Source organism: Festucalex cinctus, unplaced genomic scaffold (genome assembly GCF_051991245.1).
Source record: "Festucalex cinctus isolate MCC-2025b unplaced genomic scaffold, RoL_Fcin_1.0 HiC_scaffold_155, whole genome shotgun sequence".
Taxonomy (NCBI): Eukaryota; Metazoa; Chordata; class Actinopteri; order Syngnathiformes; family Syngnathidae; genus Festucalex; species Festucalex cinctus.
The window spans coordinates 2,164-24,244 of NW_027520402.1; the positions used below are offsets into that span (position 1 = coordinate 2,164).

Genomic DNA, 22,081 nt, shown 5'->3' on the forward strand with positions numbered 1-22,081 from the left:
ATTTGAGTGCACAACGTTTGGTTTAGGTTTGACAGCCATAATCACCTTTTTATTGCTTTAAATGCGTTTTTAGCGCATGATTGTACATTTGAGCTGAATGTGTCAAAATCTTAAAAATTAACAGGTGCCCAAGCAATTTCATGCTAGAATCATCATCCGGATGCCAAAATAAACTAAATACAGCAAAAGATTTGAGTGCACAACGTTTGGTTTAGATTTGACAGCCATAATCAGCAATTGTGTACATTTGAGCTGAATGTGTCAAAATCTTAAAAATTAACAGGTGCCCAAGCAATTTCATGCTAGAATCATCATCCGGATGCCAAAATAAACTAAATACAGCAAAAGATTTGAGTGCACAACGTTTGGTTTAGGTTTGACAGCCATAATCACCTTTTTATTGCTTTAAATGCGTTTTTAGCGCATGATTGTACATTTGAGCTGAATGTGTCAAAATCTTAAAAATTAACAGGTGCCCAAGCAATTTCATGCTAGAATCATCATCCGGATGCCAAAATAAACTAAATACAGCAAAAGATTTGAGTGCACAACGTTTGGTTTAGATTTGACAGCCATAATCAGCAATTGTGTACATTTGAGCTGAATGTGTCAAAATCTTAAAAATTAACAGGTGCCCAAGCAATTTCATGCTAGAATCATCATCCGGATGCCAAAATAAACTAAATACAGCAAAAGATTTGAGTGCACAACGTTTGGTTTAGGTTTGACAGCCATAATCACCTTTTTATTGCTTTAAATGCGTTTTTAGCGCATGATTGTACATTTGAGCTGAATGTGTCAAAATCTTAAAAATTAACAGGTGCCCAAGCAATTTCATGCTAGAATCATCATCCGGATGCCAAAATAAACTAAATACAGCAAAAGATTTGAGTGCACAACGTTTGGTTTAGATTTGACAGCCATAATCAGCAATTGTGTACATTTGAGCTGAATGTGTCAAAATCTTAAAAATTAACAGGTGCCCAAGCAATTTCATGCTAGAATCATCATCCGGATGCCAAAATAAACTAAATACAGCAAAAGATTTGAGTGCACAACGTTTGGTTTAGGTTTGACAGCCATAATCACCTTTTTATTGCTTTAAATGCGTTTTTAGCGCATGATTGTACATTTGAGCTGAATGTGTCAAAATCTTAAAAATTAACAGGTGCCCAAGCAATTTCATGCTAGAATCATCATCCGGATGCCAAAATAAACTAAATACAGCAAAAGATTTGAGTGCACAACGTTTGGTTTAGATTTGACAGCCATAATCAGCAATTGTGTACATTTGAGCTGAATGTGTCAAAATCTTAAAAATTAACAGGTGCCCAAGCAATTTCATGCTAGAATCATCATCCGGATGCCAAAATAAACTAAATACAGCAAAAGATTTGAGTGCACAACGTTTGGTTTAGGTTTGACAGCCATAATCACCTTTTTATTGCTTTAAATGCGTTTTTAGCGCATGATTGTACATTTGAGCTGAATGTGTCAAAATCTTAAAAATTAACAGGTGCCCAAGCAATTTCATGCTAGAATCATCATCCGGATGCCAAAATAAACTAAATACAGCAAAAGATTTGAGTGCACAACGTTTGGTTTAGATTTGACAGCCATAATCAGCAATTGTGTACATTTGAGCTGAATGTGTCAAAATCTTAAAAATTAACAGGTGCCCAAGCAATTTCATGCTAGAATCATCATCCGGATGCCAAAATAAACTAAATACAGCAAAAGATTTGAGTGCACAACGTTTGGTTTAGGTTTGACAGCCATAATCACCTTTTTATTGCTTTAAATGCGTTTTTAGCGCATGATTGTACATTTGAGCTGAATGTGTCAAAATCTTAAAAATTAACAGGTGCCCAAGCAATTTCATGCTAGAATCATCATCCGGATGCCAAAATAAACTAAATACAGCAAAAGATTTGAGTGCACAACGTTTGGTTTAGATTTGACAGCCATAATCAGCAATTGTGTACATTTGAGCTGAATGTGTCAAAATCTTAAAAATTAACAGGTGCCCAAGCAATTTCATGCTAGAATCATCATCCGGATGCCAAAATAAACTAAATACAGCAAAAGATTTGAGTGCACAACGTTTGGTTTAGGTTTGACAGCCATAATCACCTTTTTATTGCTTTAAATGCGTTTTTAGCGCATGATTGTACATTTGAGCTGAATGTGTCAAAATCTTAAAAATTAACAGGTGCCCAAGCAATTTCATGCTAGAATCATCATCCGGATGCCAAAATAAACTAAATACAGCAAAAGATTTGAGTGCACAACGTTTGGTTTAGATTTGACAGCCATAATCAGCAATTGTGTACATTTGAGCTGAATGTGTCAAAATCTTAAAAATTAACAGGTGCCCAAGCAATTTCATGCTAGAATCATCATCCGGATGCCAAAATAAACTAAATACAGCAAAAGATTTGAGTGCACAACGTTTGGTTTAGGTTTGACAGCCATAATCACCTTTTTATTGCTTTAAATGCGTTTTTAGCGCATGATTGTACATTTGAGCTGAATGTGTCAAAATCTTAAAAATTAACAGGTGCCCAAGCAATTTCATGCTAGAATCATCATCCGGATGCCAAAATAAACTAAATACAGCAAAAGATTTGAGTGCACAACGTTTGGTTTAGATTTGACAGCCATAATCAGCAATTGTGTACATTTGAGCTGAATGTGTCAAAATCTTAAAAATTAACAGGTGCCCAAGCAATTTCATGCTAGAATCATCATCCGGATGCCAAAATAAACTAAATACAGCAAAAGATTTGAGTGCACAACGTTTGGTTTAGGTTTGACAGCCATAATCACCTTTTTATTGCTTTAAATGCGTTTTTAGCGCATGATTGTACATTTGAGCTGAATGTGTCAAAATCTTAAAAATTAACAGGTGCCCAAGCAATTTTCATGCTAGAATCATCATCCGGATGCCAAAATAAACTAAATACAGCAAAAGATTTGAGTGCACAACGTTTGGTTTAGATTTGACAGCCATAATCAGCAATTGTGTACATTTGAGCTGAATGTGTCAAAATCTTAAAAATTAACAGGTGCCCAAGCAATTTCATGCTAGAATCATCATCCGGATGCCAAAATAAACTAAATACAGCAAAAGATTTGAGTGCACAACGTTTGGTTTAGGTTTGACAGCCATAATCACCTTTTTATTGCTTTAAATGCGTTTTTAGCGCATGATTGTACATTTGAGCTGAATGTGTCAAAATCTTAAAAATTAACAGGTGCCCAAGCAATTTCATGCTAGAATCATCATCCGGATGCCAAAATAAACTAAATACAGCAAAAGATTTGAGTGCACAACGTTTGGTTTAGATTTGACAGCCATAATCAGCAATTGTGTACATTTGAGCTGAATGTGTCAAAATCTTAAAAATTAACAGGTGCCCAAGCAATTTCATGCTAGAATCATCATCCGGATGCCAAAATAAACTAAATACAGCAAAAGATTTGAGTGCACAACGTTTGGTTTAGGTTTGACAGCCATAATCACCTTTTTATTGCTTTAAATGCGTTTTTAGCGCATGATTGTACATTTGAGCTGAATGTGTCAAAATCTTAAAAATTAACAGGTGCCCAAGCAATTTCATGCTAGAATCATCATCCGGATGCCAAAATAAACTAAATACAGCAAAAGATTTGAGTGCACAACGTTTGGTTTAGATTTGACAGCCATAATCAGCAATTGTGTACATTTGAGCTGAATGTGTCAAAATCTTAAAAATTAACAGGTGCCCAAGCAATTTCATGCTAGAATCATCATCCGGATGCCAAAATAAACTAAATACAGCAAAAGATTTGAGTGCACAACGTTTGGTTTAGGTTTGACAGCCATAATCACCTTTTTATTGCTTTAAATGCGTTTTTAGCGCATGATTGTACATTTGAGCTGAATGTGTCAAAATCTTAAAAATTAACAGGTGCCCAAGCAATTTCATGCTAGAATCATCATCCGGATGCCAAAATAAACTAAATACAGCAAAAGATTTGAGTGCACAACGTTTGGTTTAGATTTGACAGCCATAATCAGCAATTGTGTACATTTGAGCTGAATGTGTCAAAATCTTAAAAATTAACAGGTGCCCAAGCAATTTCATGCTAGAATCATCATCCGGATGCCAAAATAAACTAAATACAGCAAAAGATTTGAGTGCACAACGTTTGGTTTAGATTTGACAGCCATAATCAGCAATTGTGTACATTTGAGCTGAATGTGTCAAAATCTTAAAAATTAACAGGTGCCCAAGCAATTTCATGCTAGAATCATCATCCGGATGCCAAAATAAACTAAATACAGCAAAAGATTTGAGTGCACAACGTTTGGTTTAGGTTTGACAGCCATAATCACCTTTTTATTGCTTTAAATGCGTTTTTAGCGCATGATTGTACATTTGAGCTGAATGTGTCAAAATCTTAAAAATTAACAGGTGCCCAAGCAATTTCATGCTAGAATCATCATCCGGATGCCAAAATAAACTAAATACAGCAAAAGATTTGAGTGCACAACGTTTGGTTTAGATTTGACAGCCATAATCAGCAATTGTGTACATTTGAGCTGAATGTGTCAAAATCTTAAAAATTAACAGGTGCCCAAGCAATTTCATGCTAGAATCATCATCCGGATGCCAAAATAAACTAAATACAGCAAAAGATTTGAGTGCACAACGTTTGGTTTAGGTTTGACAGCCATAATCACCTTTTTATTGCTTTAAATGCGTTTTTAGCGCATGATTGTACATTTGAGCTGAATGTGTCAAAATCTTAAAAATTAACAGGTGCCCAAGCAATTTCATGCTAGAATCATCATCCGGATGCCAAAATAAACTAAATACAGCAAAAGATTTGAGTGCACAACGTTTGGTTTAGATTTGACAGCCATAATCAGCAATTGTGTACATTTGAGCTGAATGTGTCAAAATCTTAAAAATTAACAGGTGCCCAAGCAATTTCATGCTAGAATCATCATCCGGATGCCAAAATAAACTAAATACAGCAAAAGATTTGAGTGCACAACGTTTGGTTTAGGTTTGACAGTCATAATCACCTTTTTATTGCTTTAAATGCGTTTTTAGCGCATGATTGTACATTTGAGCTGAATGTGTCAAAATCTTAAAAATTAACAGGTGCCCAAGCAATTTCATGCTAGAATCATCATCCGGATGCCAAAATAAACTAAATACAGCAAAAGATTTGAGTGCACAACGTTTGGTTTAGATTTGACAGCCATAATCAGCAATTGTGTACATTTGAGCTGAATGTGTCAAAATCTTAAAAATTAACAGGTGCCCAAGCAATTTCATGCTAGAATCATCATCCGGATGCCAAAATAAACTAAATACAGCAAAAGATTTGAGTGCACAACGTTTGGTTTAGGTTTGACAGCCATAATCACCTTTTTATTGCTTTAAATGCGTTTTTAGCGCATGATTGTACATTTGAGCTGAATGTGTCAAAATCTTAAAAATTAACAGGTGCCCAAGCAATTTCATGCTAGAATCATCATCCGGATGCCAAAATAAACTAAATACAGCAAAAGATTTGAGTGCACAACGTTTGGTTTAGATTTGACAGCCATAATCAGCAATTGTGTACATTTGAGCTGAATGTGTCAAAATCTTAAAAATTAACAGGTGCCCAAGCAATTTCATGCTAGAATCATCATCCGGATGCCAAAATAAACTAAATACAGCAAAAGATTTGAGTGCACAACGTTTGGTTTAGGTTTGACAGCCATAATCACCTTTTTATTGCTTTAAATGCGTTTTTAGCGCATGATTGTACATTTGAGCTGAATGTGTCAAAATCTTAAAAATTAACAGGTGCCCAAGCAATTTCATGCTAGAATCATCATCCGGATGCCAAAATAAACTAAATACAGCAAAAGATTTGAGTGCACAACGTTTGGTTTAGATTTGACAGCCATAATCAGCAATTGTGTACATTTGAGCTGAATGTGTCAAAATCTTAAAAATTAACAGGTGCCCAAGCAATTTCATGCTAGAATCATCATCCGGATGCCAAAATAAACTAAATACAGCAAAAGATTTGAGTGCACAACGTTTGGTTTAGGTTTGACAGCCATAATCACCTTTTTATTGCTTTAAATGCGTTTTTAGCGCATGATTGTACATTTGAGCTGAATGTGTCAAAATCTTAAAAATTAACAGGTGCCCAAGCAATTTCATGCTAGAATCATCATCCGGATGCCAAAATAAACTAAATACAGCAAAAGATTTGAGTGCACAACGTTTGGTTTAGATTTGACAGCCATAATCAGCAATTGTGTACATTTGAGCTGAATGTGTCAAAATCTTAAAAATTAACAGGTGCCCAAGCAATTTCATGCTAGAATCATCATCCGGATGCCAAAATAAACTAAATACAGCAAAAGATTTGAGTGCACAACGTTTGGTTTAGGTTTGACAGCCATAATCACCTTTTTATTGCTTGAAATGCGTTTTTAGCGCATGATTGTACATTTGAGCTGAATGTGTCAAAATCTTAAAAATTAACAGGTGCCCAAGCAATTTCATGCTAGAATCATCATCCGGATGCCAAAATAAACTAAATACAGCAAAAGATTTGAGTGCACAACGTTTGGTTTAGATTTGACAGCCATAATCAGCAATTGTGTACATTTGAGCTGAATGTGTCAAAATCTTAAAAATTAACAGGTGCCCAAGCAATTTCATGCTAGAATCATCATCCGGATGCCAAAATAAACTAAATACAGCAAAAGATTTGAGTGCACAACGTTTGGTTTAGATTTGACAGCCATAATCAGCAATTGTGTACATTTGAGCTGAATGTGTCAAAATCTTAAAAATTAACAGGTGCCCAAGCAATTTCATGCTAGAATCATCATCCGGATGCCAAAATAAACTAAATACAGCAAAAGATTTGAGTGCACAACGTTTGGTTTAGGTTTGACAGCCATAATCACCTTTTTATTGCTTTAAATGCGTTTTTAGCGCATGATTGTACATTTGAGCTGAATGTGTCAAAATCTTAAAAATTAACAGGTGCCCAAGCAATTTCATGCTAGAATCATCATCCGGATGCCAAAATAAACTAAATACAGCAAAAGATTTGAGTGCACAACGTTTGGTTTAGATTTGACAGCCATAATCAGCAATTGTGTACATTTGAGCTGAATGTGTCAAAATCTTAAAAATTAACAGGTGCCCAAGCAATTTCATGCTAGAATCATCATCCGGATGCCAAAATAAACTAAATACAGCAAAAGATTTGAGTGCACAACGTTTGGTTTAGGTTTGACAGCCATAATCACCTTTTTATTGCTTTAAATGCGTTTTTAGCGCATGATTGTACATTTGAGCTGAATGTGTCAAAATCTTAAAAATTAACAGGTGCCCAAGCAATTTCATGCTAGAATCATCATCCGGATGCCAAAATAAACTAAATACAGCAAAAGATTTGAGTGCACAACGTTTGGTTTAGATTTGACAGCCATAATCAGCAATTGTGTACATTTGAGCTGAATGTGTCAAAATCTTAAAAATTAACAGGTGCCCAAGCAATTTCATGCTAGAATCATCATCCGGATGCCAAAATAAACTAAATACAGCAAAAGATTTGAGTGCACAACGTTTGGTTTAGGTTTGACAGCCATAATCACCTTTTTATTGCTTTAAATGCGTTTTTAGCGCATGATTGTACATTTGAGCTGAATGTGTCAAAATCTTAAAAATTAACAGGTGCCCAAGCAATTTCATGCTAGAATCATCATCCGGATGCCAAAATAAACTAAATACAGCAAAAGATTTGAGTGCACAACGTTTGGTTTAGATTTGACAGCCATAATCAGCAATTGTGTACATTTGAGCTGAATGTGTCAAAATCTTAAAAATTAACAGGTGCCCAAGCAATTTCATGCTAGAATCATCATCCGGATGCCAAAATAAACTAAATACAGCAAAAGATTTGAGTGCACAACGTTTGGTTTAGATTTGACAGCCATAATCAGCAATTGTGTACATTTGAGCTGAATGTGTCAAAATCTTAAAAATTAACAGGTGCCCAAGCAATTTCATGCTAGAATCATCATCCGGATGCCAAAATAAACTAAATACAGCAAAAGATTTGAGTGCACAACGTTTGGTTTAGGTTTGACAGCCATAATCACCTTTTTATTGCTTTAAATGCGTTTTTAGCGCATGATTGTACATTTGAGCTGAATGTGTCAAAATCTTAAAAATTAACAGGTGCCCAAGCAATTTCATGCTAGAATCATCATCCGGATGCCAAAATAAACTAAATACAGCAAAAGATTTGAGTGCACAACGTTTGGTTTAGATTTGACAGCCATAATCAGCAATTGTGTACATTTGAGCTGAATGTGTCAAAATCTTAAAAATTAACAGGTGCCCAAGCAATTTCATGCTAGAATCATCATCCGGATGCCAAAATAAACTAAATACAGCAAAAGATTTGAGTGCACAACGTTTGGTTTAGGTTTGACAGCCATAATCACCTTTTTATTGCTTTAAATGCGTTTTTAGCGCATGATTGTACATTTGAGCTGAATGTGTCAAAATCTTAAAAATTAACAGGTGCCCAAGCAATTTCATGCTAGAATCATCATCCGGATGCCAAAATAAACTAAATACAGCAAAAGATTTGAGTGCACAACGTTTGGTTTAGATTTGACAGCCATAATCAGCAATTGTGTACATTTGAGCTGAATGTGTCAAAATCTTAAAAATTAACAGGTGCCCAAGCAATTTCATGCTAGAATCATCATCCGGATGCCAAAATAAACTAAATACAGCAAAAGATTTGAGTGCACAACGTTTGGTTTAGGTTTGACAGTCATAATCACCTTTTTATTGCTTTAAATGCGTTTTTAGCGCATGATTGTACATTTGAGCTGAATGTGTCAAAATCTTAAAAATTAACAGGTGCCCAAGCAATTTCATGCTAGAATCATCATCCGGATGCCAAAATAAACTAAATACAGCAAAAGATTTGAGTGCACAACGTTTGGTTTAGATTTGACAGCCATAATCAGCAATTGTGTACATTTGAGCTGAATGTGTCAAAATCTTAAAAATTAACAGGTGCCCAAGCAATTTCATGCTAGAATCATCATCCGGATGCCAAAATAAACTAAATACAGCAAAAGATTTGAGTGCACAACGTTTGGTTTAGGTTTGACAGCCATAATCACCTTTTTATTGCTTTAAATGCGTTTTTAGCGCATGATTGTACATTTGAGCTGAATGTGTCAAAATCTTAAAAATTAACAGGTGCCCAAGCAATTTCATGCTAGAATCATCATCCGGATGCCAAAATAAACTAAATACAGCAAAAGATTTGAGTGCACAACGTTTGGTTTAGATTTGACAGCCATAATCAGCAATTGTGTACATTTGAGCTGAATGTGTCAAAATCTTAAAAATTAACAGGTGCCCAAGCAATTTCATGCTAGAATCATCATCCGGATGCCAAAATAAACTAAATACAGCAAAAGATTTGAGTGCACAACGTTTGGTTTAGGTTTGACAGCCATAATCACCTTTTTATTGCTTTAAATGCGTTTTTAGCGCATGATTGTACATTTGAGCTGAATGTGTCAAAATCTTAAAAATTAACAGGTGCCCAAGCAATTTCATGCTAGAATCATCATCCGGATGCCAAAATAAACTAAATACAGCAAAAGATTTGAGTGCACAACGTTTGGTTTAGATTTGACAGCCATAATCAGCAATTGTGTACATTTGAGCTGAATGTGTCAAAATCTTAAAAATTAACAGGTGCCCAAGCAATTTCATGCTAGAATCATCATCCGGATGCCAAAATAAACTAAATACAGCAAAAGATTTGAGTGCACAACGTTTGGTTTAGGTTTGACAGCCATAATCACCTTTTTATTGCTTTAAATGCGTTTTTAGCGCATGATTGTACATTTGAGCTGAATGTGTCAAAATCTTAAAAATTAACAGGTGCCCAAGCAATTTCATGCTAGAATCATCATCCGGATGCCAAAATAAACTAAATACAGCAAAAGATTTGAGTGCACAACGTTTGGTTTAGATTTGACAGCCATAATCAGCAATTGTGTACATTTGAGCTGAATGTGTCAAAATCTTAAAAATTAACAGGTGCCCAAGCAATTTCATGCTAGAATCATCATCCGGATGCCAAAATAAACTAAATACAGCAAAAGATTTGAGTGCACAACGTTTGGTTTAGGTTTGACAGCCATAATCACCTTTTTATTGCTTGAAATGCGTTTTTAGCGCATGATTGTACATTTGAGCTGAATGTGTCAAAATCTTAAAAATTAACAGGTGCCCAAGCAATTTCATGCTAGAATCATCATCCGGATGCCAAAATAAACTAAATACAGCAAAAGATTTGAGTGCACAACGTTTGGTTTAGATTTGACAGCCATAATCAGCAATTGTGTACATTTGAGCTGAATGTGTCAAAATCTTAAAAATTAACAGGTGCCCAAGCAATTTCATGCTAGAATCATCATCCGGATGCCAAAATAAACTAAATACAGCAAAAGATTTGAGTGCACAACGTTTGGTTTAGATTTGACAGCCATAATCAGCAATTGTGTACATTTGAGCTGAATGTGTCAAAATCTTAAAAATTAACAGGTGCCCAAGCAATTTCATGCTAGAATCATCATCCGGATGCCAAAATAAACTAAATACAGCAAAAGATTTGAGTGCACAACGTTTGGTTTAGGTTTGACAGCCATAATCACCTTTTTATTGCTTTAAATGCGTTTTTAGCGCATGATTGTACATTTGAGCTGAATGTGTCAAAATCTTAAAAATTAACAGGTGCCCAAGCAATTTCATGCTAGAATCATCATCCGGATGCCAAAATAAACTAAATACAGCAAAAGATTTGAGTGCACAACGTTTGGTTTAGATTTGACAGCCATAATCAGCAATTGTGTACATTTGAGCTGAATGTGTCAAAATCTTAAAAATTAACAGGTGCCCAAGCAATTTCATGCTAGAATCATCATCCGGATGCCAAAATAAACTAAATACAGCAAAAGATTTGAGTGCACAACGTTTGGTTTAGGTTTGACAGCCATAATCACCTTTTTATTGCTTTAAATGCGTTTTTAGCGCATGATTGTACATTTGAGCTGAATGTGTCAAAATCTTAAAAATTAACAGGTGCCCAAGCAATTTCATGCTAGAATCATCATCCGGATGCCAAAATAAACTAAATACAGCAAAAGATTTGAGTGCACAACGTTTGGTTTAGATTTGACAGCCATAATCAGCAATTGTGTACATTTGAGCTGAATGTGTCAAAATCTTAAAAATTAACAGGTGCCCAAGCAATTTCATGCTAGAATCATCATCCGGATGCCAAAATAAACTAAATACAGCAAAAGATTTGAGTGCACAACGTTTGGTTTAGGTTTGACAGCCATAATCACCTTTTTATTGCTTTAAATGCGTTTTTAGCGCATGATTGTACATTTGAGCTGAATGTGTCAAAATCTTAAAAATTAACAGGTGCCCAAGCAATTTCATGCTAGAATCATCATCCGGATGCCAAAATAAACTAAATACAGCAAAAGATTTGAGTGCACAACGTTTGGTTTAGATTTGACAGCCATAATCAGCAATTGTGTACATTTGAGCTGAATGTGTCAAAATCTTAAAAATTAACAGGTGCCCAAGCAATTTCATGCTAGAATCATCATCCGGATGCCAAAATAAACTAAATACAGCAAAAGATTTGAGTGCACAACGTTTGGTTTAGGTTTGACAGCCATAATCACCTTTTTATTGCTTTAAATGCGTTTTTAGCGCATGATTGTACATTTGAGCTGAATGTGTCAAAATCTTAAAAATTAACAGGTGCCCAAGCAATTTCATGCTAGAATCATCATCCGGATGCCAAAATAAACTAAATACAGCAAAAGATTTGAGTGCACAACGTTTGGTTTAGATTTGACAGCCATAATCAGCAATTGTGTACATTTGAGCTGAATGTGTCAAAATCTTAAAAATTAACAGGTGCCCAAGCAATTTCATGCTAGAATCATCATCCGGATGCCAAAATAAACTAAATACAGCAAAAGATTTGAGTGCACAACGTTTGGTTTAGGTTTGACAGCCATAATCACCTTTTTATTGCTTTAAATGCGTTTTTAGCGCATGATTGTACATTTGAGCTGAATGTGTCAAAATCTTAAAAATTAACAGGTGCCCAAGCAATTTCATGCTAGAATCATCATCCGGATGCCAAAATAAACTAAATACAGCAAAAGATTTGAGTGCACAACGTTTGGTTTAGATTTGACAGCCATAATCAGCAATTGTGTACATTTGAGCTGAATGTGTCAAAATCTTAAAAATTAACAGGTGCCCAAGCAATTTCATGCTAGAATCATCATCCGGATGCCAAAATAAACTAAATACAGCAAAAGATTTGAGTGCACAACGTTTGGTTTAGGTTTGACAGCCATAATCACCTTTTTATTGCTTTAAATGCGTTTTTAGCGCATGATTGTACATTTGAGCTGAATGTGTCAAAATCTTAAAAATTAACAGGTGCCCAAGCAATTTCATGCTAGAATCATCATCCGGATGCCAAAATAAAGTAAATACAGCAAAAGATTTGAGTGCACAACGTTTGGTTTAGATTTGACAGCCATAATCAGCAATTGTGTACATTTGAGCTGAATGTGTCAAAATCTTAAAAATTAACAGGTGCCCAAGCAATTTCATGCTAGAATCATCATCCGGATGCCAAAATAAACTAAATACAGCAAAAGATTTGAGTGCACAACGTTTGGTTTAGGTTTGACAGCCATAATCACCTTTTTATTGCTTTAAATGCGTTTTTAGCGCATGATTGTACATTTGAGCTGAATGTGTCAAAATCTTAAAAATTAACAGGTGCCCAAGCAATTTCATGCTAGAATCATCATCCGGATGCCAAAATAAAGTAAATACAGCAAAAGATTTGAGTGCACAACGTTTGGTTTAGATTTGACAGCCATAATCAGCAATTGTGTACATTTGAGCTGAATGTGTCAAAATCTTAAAAATTAACAGGTGCCCAAGCAATTTCATGCTAGAATCATCATCCGGATGCCAAAATAAACTAAATACAGCAAAAGATTTGAGTGCACAACGTTTGGTTTAGATTTGACAGCCATAATCAGCAATTGTGTACATTTGAGCTGAATGTGTCAAAATCTTAAAAATTAACAGGTGCCCAAGCAATTTCATGCTAGAATCATCATCCGGATGCCAAAATAAACTAAATACAGCAAAAGATTTGAGTGCACAACGTTTGGTTTAGGTTTGACAGCCATAATCACCTTTTTATTGCTTTAAATGCGTTTTTAGCGCATGATTGTACATTTGAGCTGAATGTGTCAAAATCTTAAAAATTAACAGGTGCCCAAGCAATTTCATGCTAGAATCATCATCCGGATGCCAAAATAAACTAAATACAGCAAAAGATTTGAGTGCACAACGTTTGGTTTAGGTTTGACAGCCATAATCACCTTTTTATTGCTTTAAATGCGTTTTTAGCGCATGATTGTACATTTGAGCTGAATGTGTCAAAATCTTAAAAATTAACAGGTGCCCAAGCAATTTCATGCTAGAATCATCATCCGGATGCCAAAATAAACTAAATACAGCAAAAGATTTGAGTGCACAACGTTTGGTTTAGATTTGACAGCCATAATCAGCAATTGTGTACATTTGAGCTGAATGTGTCAAAATCTTAAAAATTAACAGGTGCCCAAGCAATTTCATGCTAGAATCATCATCCGGATGCCAAAATAAACTAAATACAGCAAAAGATTTGAGTGCACAACGTTTGGTTTAGGTTTGACAGCCATAATCACCTTTTTATTGCTTTAAATGCGTTTTTAGCGCATGATTGTACATTTGAGCTGAATGTGTCAAAATCTTAAAAATTAACAGGTGCCCAAGCAATTTCATGCTAGAATCATCATCCGGATGCCAAAATAAACTAAATACAGCAAAAGATTTGAGTGCACAACGTTTGGTTTAGATTTGACAGCCATAATCAGCAATTGTGTACATTTGAGCTGAATGTGTCAAAATCTTAAAAATTAACAGGTGCCCAAGCAATTTCATGCTAGAATCATCATCCGGATGCCAAAATAAACTAAATACAGCAAAAGATTTGAGTGCACAACGTTTGGTTTAGGTTTGACAGCCATAATCACCTTTTTATTGCTTTAAATGCGTTTTTAGCGCATGATTGTACATTTGAGCTGAATGTGTCAAAATCTTAAAAATTAACAGGTGCCCAAGCAATTTCATGCTAGAATCATCATCCGGATGCCAAAATAAACTAAATACAGCAAAAGATTTGAGTGCACAACGTTTGGTTTAGATTTGACAGCCATAATCAGCAATTGTGTACATTTGAGCTGAATGTGTCAAAATCTTAAAAATTAACAGGTGCCCAAGCAATTTCATGCTAGAATCATCATCCGGATGCCAAAATAAACTAAATACAGCAAAAGATTTGAGTGCACAACGTTTGGTTTAGGTTTGACAGCCATAATCACCTTTTTATTGCTTTAAATGCGTTTTTAGCGCATGATTGTACATTTGAGCTGAATGTGTCAAAATCTTAAAAATTAACAGGTGCCCAAGCAATTTCATGCTAGAATCATCATCCGGATGCCAAAATAAACTAAATACAGCAAAAGATTTGAGTGCACAACGTTTGGTTTAGATTTGACAGCCATAATCAGCAATTGTGTACATTTGAGCTGAATGTGTCAAAATCTTAAAAATTAACAGGTGCCCAAGCAATTTCATGCTAGAATCATCATCCGGATGCCAAAATAAACTAAATACAGCAAAAGATTTGAGTGCACAACGTTAGGGTTAGGGTTAGGCGCCGGGCTGACCCCGACGCCCCGAAGTCGGAAATGACGTCGCTTTCGCGGAAGCCTTATGAATGGCGGTCTATGGGAAGCTGGAATTCGACTTGGAAGTTAGCCACTGTGCTAACGCGCGCTCCATTGACTTTGAATGGCGGGGGCATAACTCCCGCGCGCCAGTTGGAACCGGGTTTGGAACGAGGTCGCGATTCCGGATTGCGGTGAAAATGTCGGCTAATCGAAACGGGAAAAATCGCCGCGGATAGTGCGAAATTCGTAGGCGCCGGCGACGCGTTTCGTTTGAAAAGGTTTTTTGTTTAAGTATTTTTTAAGGGCCGTTTTAAAAACGCGGGTGCGGTTCGGGCGAGCGGACACCAGGTGTCGCGTGTGAGCCCGGTCGAATTCCAGGAATCGCGCACGGGTCGTATTCCGTGAACCGCGCCGGTCGGAGTCCGGGAATTGTACTTGTCGTGTTCCGTGAACCGTGCGCGTCGGTTTTCGGGAACGGCGGGGTCGTATTCCGTGAATCGTACGCGTCGCATTCCGGGAACTGTACGGGTCGTAATTCCGTGAATTGTACCGGTCGGGGTCCGGGAATTGTGCTGGTCGAATACCGGGAATTGCGCTGGTCGTGTTCCGTGAACTGTACGCGTCGGATTCCAGGAATTGTACGCGTCGGATTCCAGGAACTGTACGGGTCGGATTCCATGAATTGTACTGGTCGGGGTCCGGGAATTGTACTGGTTGAATACCAGGAATTGTACTGGTCGGATTCCAGGAACTGTACGGGTCGTATTCCATGAATTGTACTGGTCGGGGTCCGGGAATTGTACTGGTCGAATACCAGGAATTGTACTGGTTGAATACCAGGAATTGTACTGGTCGTGTTCCGTGAACTGTACTGGTCGTATTCCGTGAACTGTACGCGTCGGATTCCGGGAACTGTACGCGTCGGATTCCGGGAACTGTACGGGTCGGATTCCATGAATCGTACGTGTCGGAGCCCGGGAATTGTACTGGTCGTATTCCATGAATCGTACGTGTTGGATTCCAGGAATTGTACTGGTCGGGGTCCGGGAATCGTACTGGTTGAATACCAGGAATTGTACTGGTCGTGTTCCATGAACTGTACGCGTCGGATTCCAGGAACTGTACGGGTCGTATTCCAGGAACTCTACGGGTCGGATTCCATGAATCGTACGTGTCGGAGCCCGGGAATTGTACTGGTCGTATTCCATGAACTGTACGTGTCGGATTCCAGGAATTGTACTGGTCGGGGTCCGGGAATCGTACTGGTTGAATACCAGGAATTGTACTGGTCGTGTTCCATGAACTGTACGCGTCGGATTCCAGGAACTGTACGCATCGGATTCCAGGAACTGTACGCGTCGGATTCCAGGAACTGTACGCGTCGGATTCCAGGAACTGTACGTGTCGGATTCCAGGAATTGTACTGGTCGGGGTTGAATACCAGGAATTGTACTGGTCGTGTTCCATGAACTGTACGGGTCGGATTCCATGAATCGTACGGGTCGTGTTCCATGAATTGTACTGTGTTGAAATTGTGGAATTATATGTAGGCAACCTGGAAATTGACGTGACCGTCTATTGGTCAACAGCTGATTGCAGTGATTGGTTTTTGGTCAGATATGGCCCTTCCCACTAGTAATTTTTGAGCCAATCGACGTTTGGTTTGCCCATGGTGAAATTGTGGAATTATATGTAGGCAACCTGGAAATTGACGGGACGTGTTCCATGAATTGTACTGCGTTGAAATTGTGGAATTATATGTAGGCAACCTGGAAATTGACGGGTTGTGTTCCATGAATTGTACTGCGTTGAAATTGTGGAATTATATGTAGGCAACCTGGAAATTGACGTGACCATCTATTGGTCAACAGCTGATTGCAGTGATTGGTTTTTGGTCAGATATGGCCCTTCCCACTGGTAATTTTTGAGGCAATAGACGTTTGGTTTGCCCATGGTGAAATTGTGGAATTATATGTATAAAACCTGGAAATTGACTTGGATGGGTTTTTTTTTTTTATGGCGGGCGTTACCGTTACACCCCCTTCGCAGTGATTGGTCAATGGCCAGTTGCAAGGCTGGGCTGAGTCTATAAAAGCAGTCGCTGTCAGTGCCGCCTTCAGAAGTCAAGCGAGCAAGAGCAAAAAAGGATGGGTCAATATCTGGAAAGTCCTCCTCCTGATTATGACCAGCAAGGTATGATATTTTCTTTGCATGTGCACTTGCAAAAAAAAAAATCATGGGGTCTCTGGACAGATGAGACAACTCCACGATGGATCCCGAGCATTGTGCTCACTACACTGGAGCCCCAAATGAACATGGCAATGGAAACAAGTCAAGGGTAAGTTGGCGATGTCTACATCCAGGATGGCAACCTAAATTCCTTAAAGATGACATGTAATTCCTTAAAGATGACATGCAATTCCTTAAAAATGACACGCAATTCCTTAAAAATGACACGCAATTCCTTAAAGATGACGTGTAAAATTCCTTAAAGATGACGTGCAATTCCTTAAAAATGGCGCGCAATTCCTTAAAAATGGCGCGCAATTCCTTAAAGGTGACATGTAATTCCTTAAAGATGACATGTAATTCCCGGAAAGATGCGTTCATATTTGTAAACACTACTCAGTGAATTGCGTTTAGTGTTTTTTTATTTTTTTTTCTATCTAGATTCACTTGGCCATGTTATGAGAGCGGATGGGCGTTTACAGAGCAAATGTGCCTCATCTCCATATCTATTATATGCATCTTATACTTTTCCACTACAAAATCGTAAAATAAAGTCTGTTTGTTGAAGAAAGCTTTTCTGAGTCACGCAGTTTTTGCTTTCACCACAAGGTGTCGCTTGACTGGCTAATTGTTAGCGTTTGTGTGTGGGGAGGAGGTGCCTTTGGCCAATCGGAAGGTGATTGGCTGCAGTACCGTGACATCACCAACACCAGACTATTTAAGCCTGCGTTTGTCCAACCCCCATTCATTCGCATCGAAGTGTGAGGGCAAGCACAAGAAAGCGCCGCTGCAGGTTCCAAGGATGAGTGAGGTGAGTTCCTGGAAATGTGCGTCGCCTTTGGGGAAAAGAGTCCGGTTTCAGGAATTCAAATCTCAAGCGAGTTCCCGCTCCAAGAATTCATCCACAACCAAGGTACAGTTCTAGAAATCTACCGATAGCCGATAGCTTTTCCCTGGCCTCCGAGGCGGGCCCCTTGCGTGTTTGAGGCCCCGCGAAGCGTCGCGTCGCGTGGTCGTTGCTTCGTTGCCCCGTCCGCGCCCGGTTCCTGGAATTGGACCCCGAACCAAAGTCCAGTTCCTGGAATTGGACCCCCAACCAAAGTCCAGTTCCTGGAATTGGACCCCCAACCAAAGTCCAGTTCCTGGAATTGGACCCCCAACTAAAGTCCAGTTCCTGGAATTGGACCCTCAACCAAAGTCCAGTTCCTGGAATTGGACCCCCAACCAAAGTCCAGTTCCTGGAATTGGACCCCCAACCAAAGTCCAGTTCCTGGAATTGGACCCCCAACCAAAGTCCAGTTCCCGGAACTGTGCGGAGCGGGACCCAAGCGTAGCTAGCCCCCGCGAGGCCCCGCGCAGCGGGGCCGAGGACACCGGCCTCGCCTATGCCCGGTTCCTGGAATTGGACCCCCAAACCCAGTCCAGTTCCTGGAATTTGACCCCAAACCAAGGTCCAGTTCCAGGAATTCTACGGAGCACTCACTCCAGCCCCCAGTAAGTTCTGTGTCGCTATTGTGGAAGACATGACCCACACCCATGTATTATACATTGTTTTTTATTGTTGTATAGGTGAACGTGAATTGCAATGAGGAGGAGCTCCCGGAAGAACCTTTCGAGCCTTTGACACAGGAGGTTTCTGTGCCATTAACACAGGCCTCCCCGCTGAGAACTACCAAAGATGTGAACAGGTCTGAGCAGAATGTGGGGGCTGGATGGCAACTTTCAAGGGAGCCCGGGGATCTCGTCTCTACTCCACAGTCCGAGGAAAAAAAGGTACACATTGGAGTAATTAAGGTGATATCCAGGAAGTCCCATGTCACTATTGTGGAAGTTTCCCCCCCCCACCCCATTGCCATGGCTTCCAAATTGGATTTTGTCATTGTATAGATGTACATGACTGAAGACGAAGATGAGATGGACGTCATGGAACAAATTGTCTTTCCCTTAACACAAGAAGTCTCCCTGCCCTTAACACAGAAGGTCTCCTCCCTGCACCGGGTGAGTAGAATTCCTGGAAGTGGTTCAATCAAATGCAACACTGGCTCGTGCCACCAAAATATGACTGTTTCCTTTCTGGTGACAGACAGGCTCACCTGGGGAAAAGAAGCAGCAAAGGAAGAGTGAAGACAGCAGCAAAAAGGTGAAAACATCTGACAAAACAGTGGGAGATGGACGGCAAGTTTCAAGGGAGGCTTCTCCCCAGTTGATGGAATTGGAGAATGTACGCCTGAGGGAAGCTGAGGTGAAATCCAGGAAGTCCCATGTCTCCTGTTGTTAAACTTGTTAAACTAACCCTAACCCTAACCCTAACCCATAGCTATGTCTTCTATTTTGCTTTTTGTACTATAGTCTGACTTCAGTGACTGGGAAGATGCGGAACAGATAATGGAACATGCCTTGTTGGTAGAAAAACATGTCCAGCGCCCTTGAAATTTGTGAGTATAATTCCTGGAAGTAATTCTGTCATTGTAATACACCGACATGAAATATTTCTTAACCCCCGGGGGGGGGTTAGGGTTAGGGTTAACCCTAACCCTAACCCTAACCCGCAAAATATAACATACTGTGTCCTTAGGATTGTGATACCACTCACACTCTCAAGTCCCGCAAGAAGAAGAAGATGAAGGAGAAGATCAAGTTAAAGAAAAAGGACAAATTCCATCCAAAAAGGGAACGAAACACAGCAAAAGAGATCTCCCAAACCAAATTCAGAGCCAACAACACTTCCAGAAAAAATCAGTCATCATAATTCTGTAAGTAGACTTGGGATGCGGAGGGTGACTCTAATGTGGAAATCCTAAAATTAAACCTTTGTCATTTTTATGTCTTTCAGGGTCAACGAAGAAAACTCGCACTCACACCACAATTTTATTCCATGGTCAAAACTCTCTTCGAAAGAGAGATCCAGGAAAAGTTGGTCCTGAAAAAAAGGATACGGGAGATCGTGGCTGAACAACCAGCATTTCGACAGCTATGCCGTGAGCTGGAACTATGTATTGAGAACATTTGAAACCAAGTCCGAATGATGATCAAAAGATGTGAAAATTAAAGTCAATTTGGAATGTTGGAGTTCTGGTGGGTCTTCTTCCAGGTTTTTTACATTGTATGTTTTAAGACAATGCTGCATGCCTCTCACAATGTGTCAGGGTCGGTGGTTCCATTTTCCGCTTAAGTCCATTTCGAGGAATCCAAACCCAACCAAGGTCGAGTTCCAGGATTCTTACCGATCGGCGAAGCGGGCCCCAAACACGTCGAGAACACCGGCATGGTGAGTCCCGGGCTGGGTGGTTCCATTCCCGGCCTGAGTCCATTTTCAGGAATTGAGCCCCAACCAGTTCCAGGTCCAGTTCCAGGAATCCAACCCCAACCAACCAAGATCCAGTTCCAGGATTCCGACCGATGGGCTAAACCTGAGAGCACCGGCCTGGTGGGTGGTTCCGATTCCGTCCCCCGCTTAAGTCCATTTCCAGGAATCCAACCCCCATCCAAGGTCCAATTCCATGATTCCTACCGATCGGCTAACCTGCCCCGCGAAGTCCACTTCCAGGAATCCAACCCCAAACAAGGTCCAGTTCCAGGATTCCTACCGATCGGCTAACCTGACCCCCAAGCCCATTTCCAGGAATCCAACCCCAACCAACCGAGGTTCATTTCCAGGATTCCTACCGATCGGCTAACCTGCCCCGCTAGGTCGAATTCCAGGAATTCAACCTCAACCGAGGTCAACTTCCTGGAATCCTACCGATGGGCTAAACCTGACCCCCGAAGTCCATTTCCAGGATTTCTACCGATGGGCTAACCTAACCCCCGAAGTCGATTTCCAGGAAAACAACCGCAAAAAAACCGAGGTTCATTTCCAGGATTCCTACCGATCGGTTAACCTGCCAGGTAGGTCGAATTCCAGGAATTCAACCTGGAGGACCGAGGTCAACTTCCATGAAAGCTACCGATGGGCTAAACCTGACCTCCGAAGTCGATTTCCAGGAATGCTACCGATGGGCTAAACCTGCCCCGCGAAGCCGGGCCGAGAGCACCGGCCCGGGGGGGTGGTTCGAAGTCGATTTCCAGGAATGCTACCGATGGGCTAAACCTGCCCCGCGAAGCCGGGCCGAGAGCACCGGCCCGGGGGGGTGGTTCGAAGTCGATTTCCAGGAATGCTACCGATGGGCTAAACCTGCCCCGCGAAGCCGGGCCGAGAGCACCGGCCCGGGGGGGTGGTTCGAAGTCGATTTCCAGGAATGCTACCGATGGGCTAAACCTGCCCCGCGAAGCCGGGCCGAGAGCACCGGCCCGGGGTGGGTGGTTCCGATTCCGTCCCCGGCTTGAGTCGATTTCCAGGAATTCAACCCCGAACCAACCGAGGTTCATTTCCAGGATTTCTACCGATGGGCTAACCTAACCCCCGAAGTCGATTTCCAGGAATTTAACCCCAACCACCACCCAAGGTCCAGTTCCAGGATTCCTACCGATGGGCTAAACCTGCTCTGCGAAGCCGGGCCGAGAGCACCGGCCCGGGGTGGGTGGTTCCGATTCCGTCCCTGGCTTGAGTCGATTTCCAGGAATTCGACCCCAACCATCCAAGGTCCAGTTCCAGGATTCCTACCGATGGGCTAAACCTGCTCCGCGAAGCCGGGCCGAGAGCACCGGCCCGGGGTGGGTGGTTCCGATTCCGTCCCTGGCTTGAGTCGATTTCCAGGAATTCAACCCCGAACCAACCGAGGTTCATTTCCAGGATTTCTACCGATGGGCTAACCTAACCCCCGAAGTCGATTTCCAGGAAACCAACCCCAAACAACCGGGGTTCATTTCCAGGATTCCTACCGATCGGTTAACCTGCCCGCTAGGTCGAATTCCAGGAATTCAACCTGGAGGACCGAGGTCGAATTCCAGGAATGCGAC

At 40.0% G+C, this 22,081-nt stretch overlaps 1 protein-coding gene and 1 long non-coding RNA gene across 2 annotated transcripts; both read left to right on the top strand.

The window, feature by feature from the left end:
- The first annotated feature begins 17,222 nt into the window (after positions 1-17,222).
- Positions 17,223-19,460, top strand: LOC144011507 (uncharacterized). The gene is made up of 5 exons (XM_077511603.1): positions 17,223-17,291; positions 17,943-17,993; positions 18,752-18,955; positions 19,070-19,180; positions 19,266-19,460. Exons 1-5 carry the CDS (start codon positions 17,223-17,225, stop codon positions 19,458-19,460), a joined length of 630 nt encoding a protein of 209 aa, XP_077367729.1.
- A 69-nt stretch (positions 19,461-19,529) lies between these two features.
- Positions 19,530-20,041, top strand: LOC144011504 (uncharacterized). Its single transcript, XR_013281803.1, has 3 exons — positions 19,530-19,617; positions 19,758-19,935; positions 20,016-20,041. It is a non-coding gene; the product is annotated as an uncharacterized LOC144011504 (long non-coding RNA).
- Positions 20,042-22,081: the final 2,040 nt, after the last annotated feature.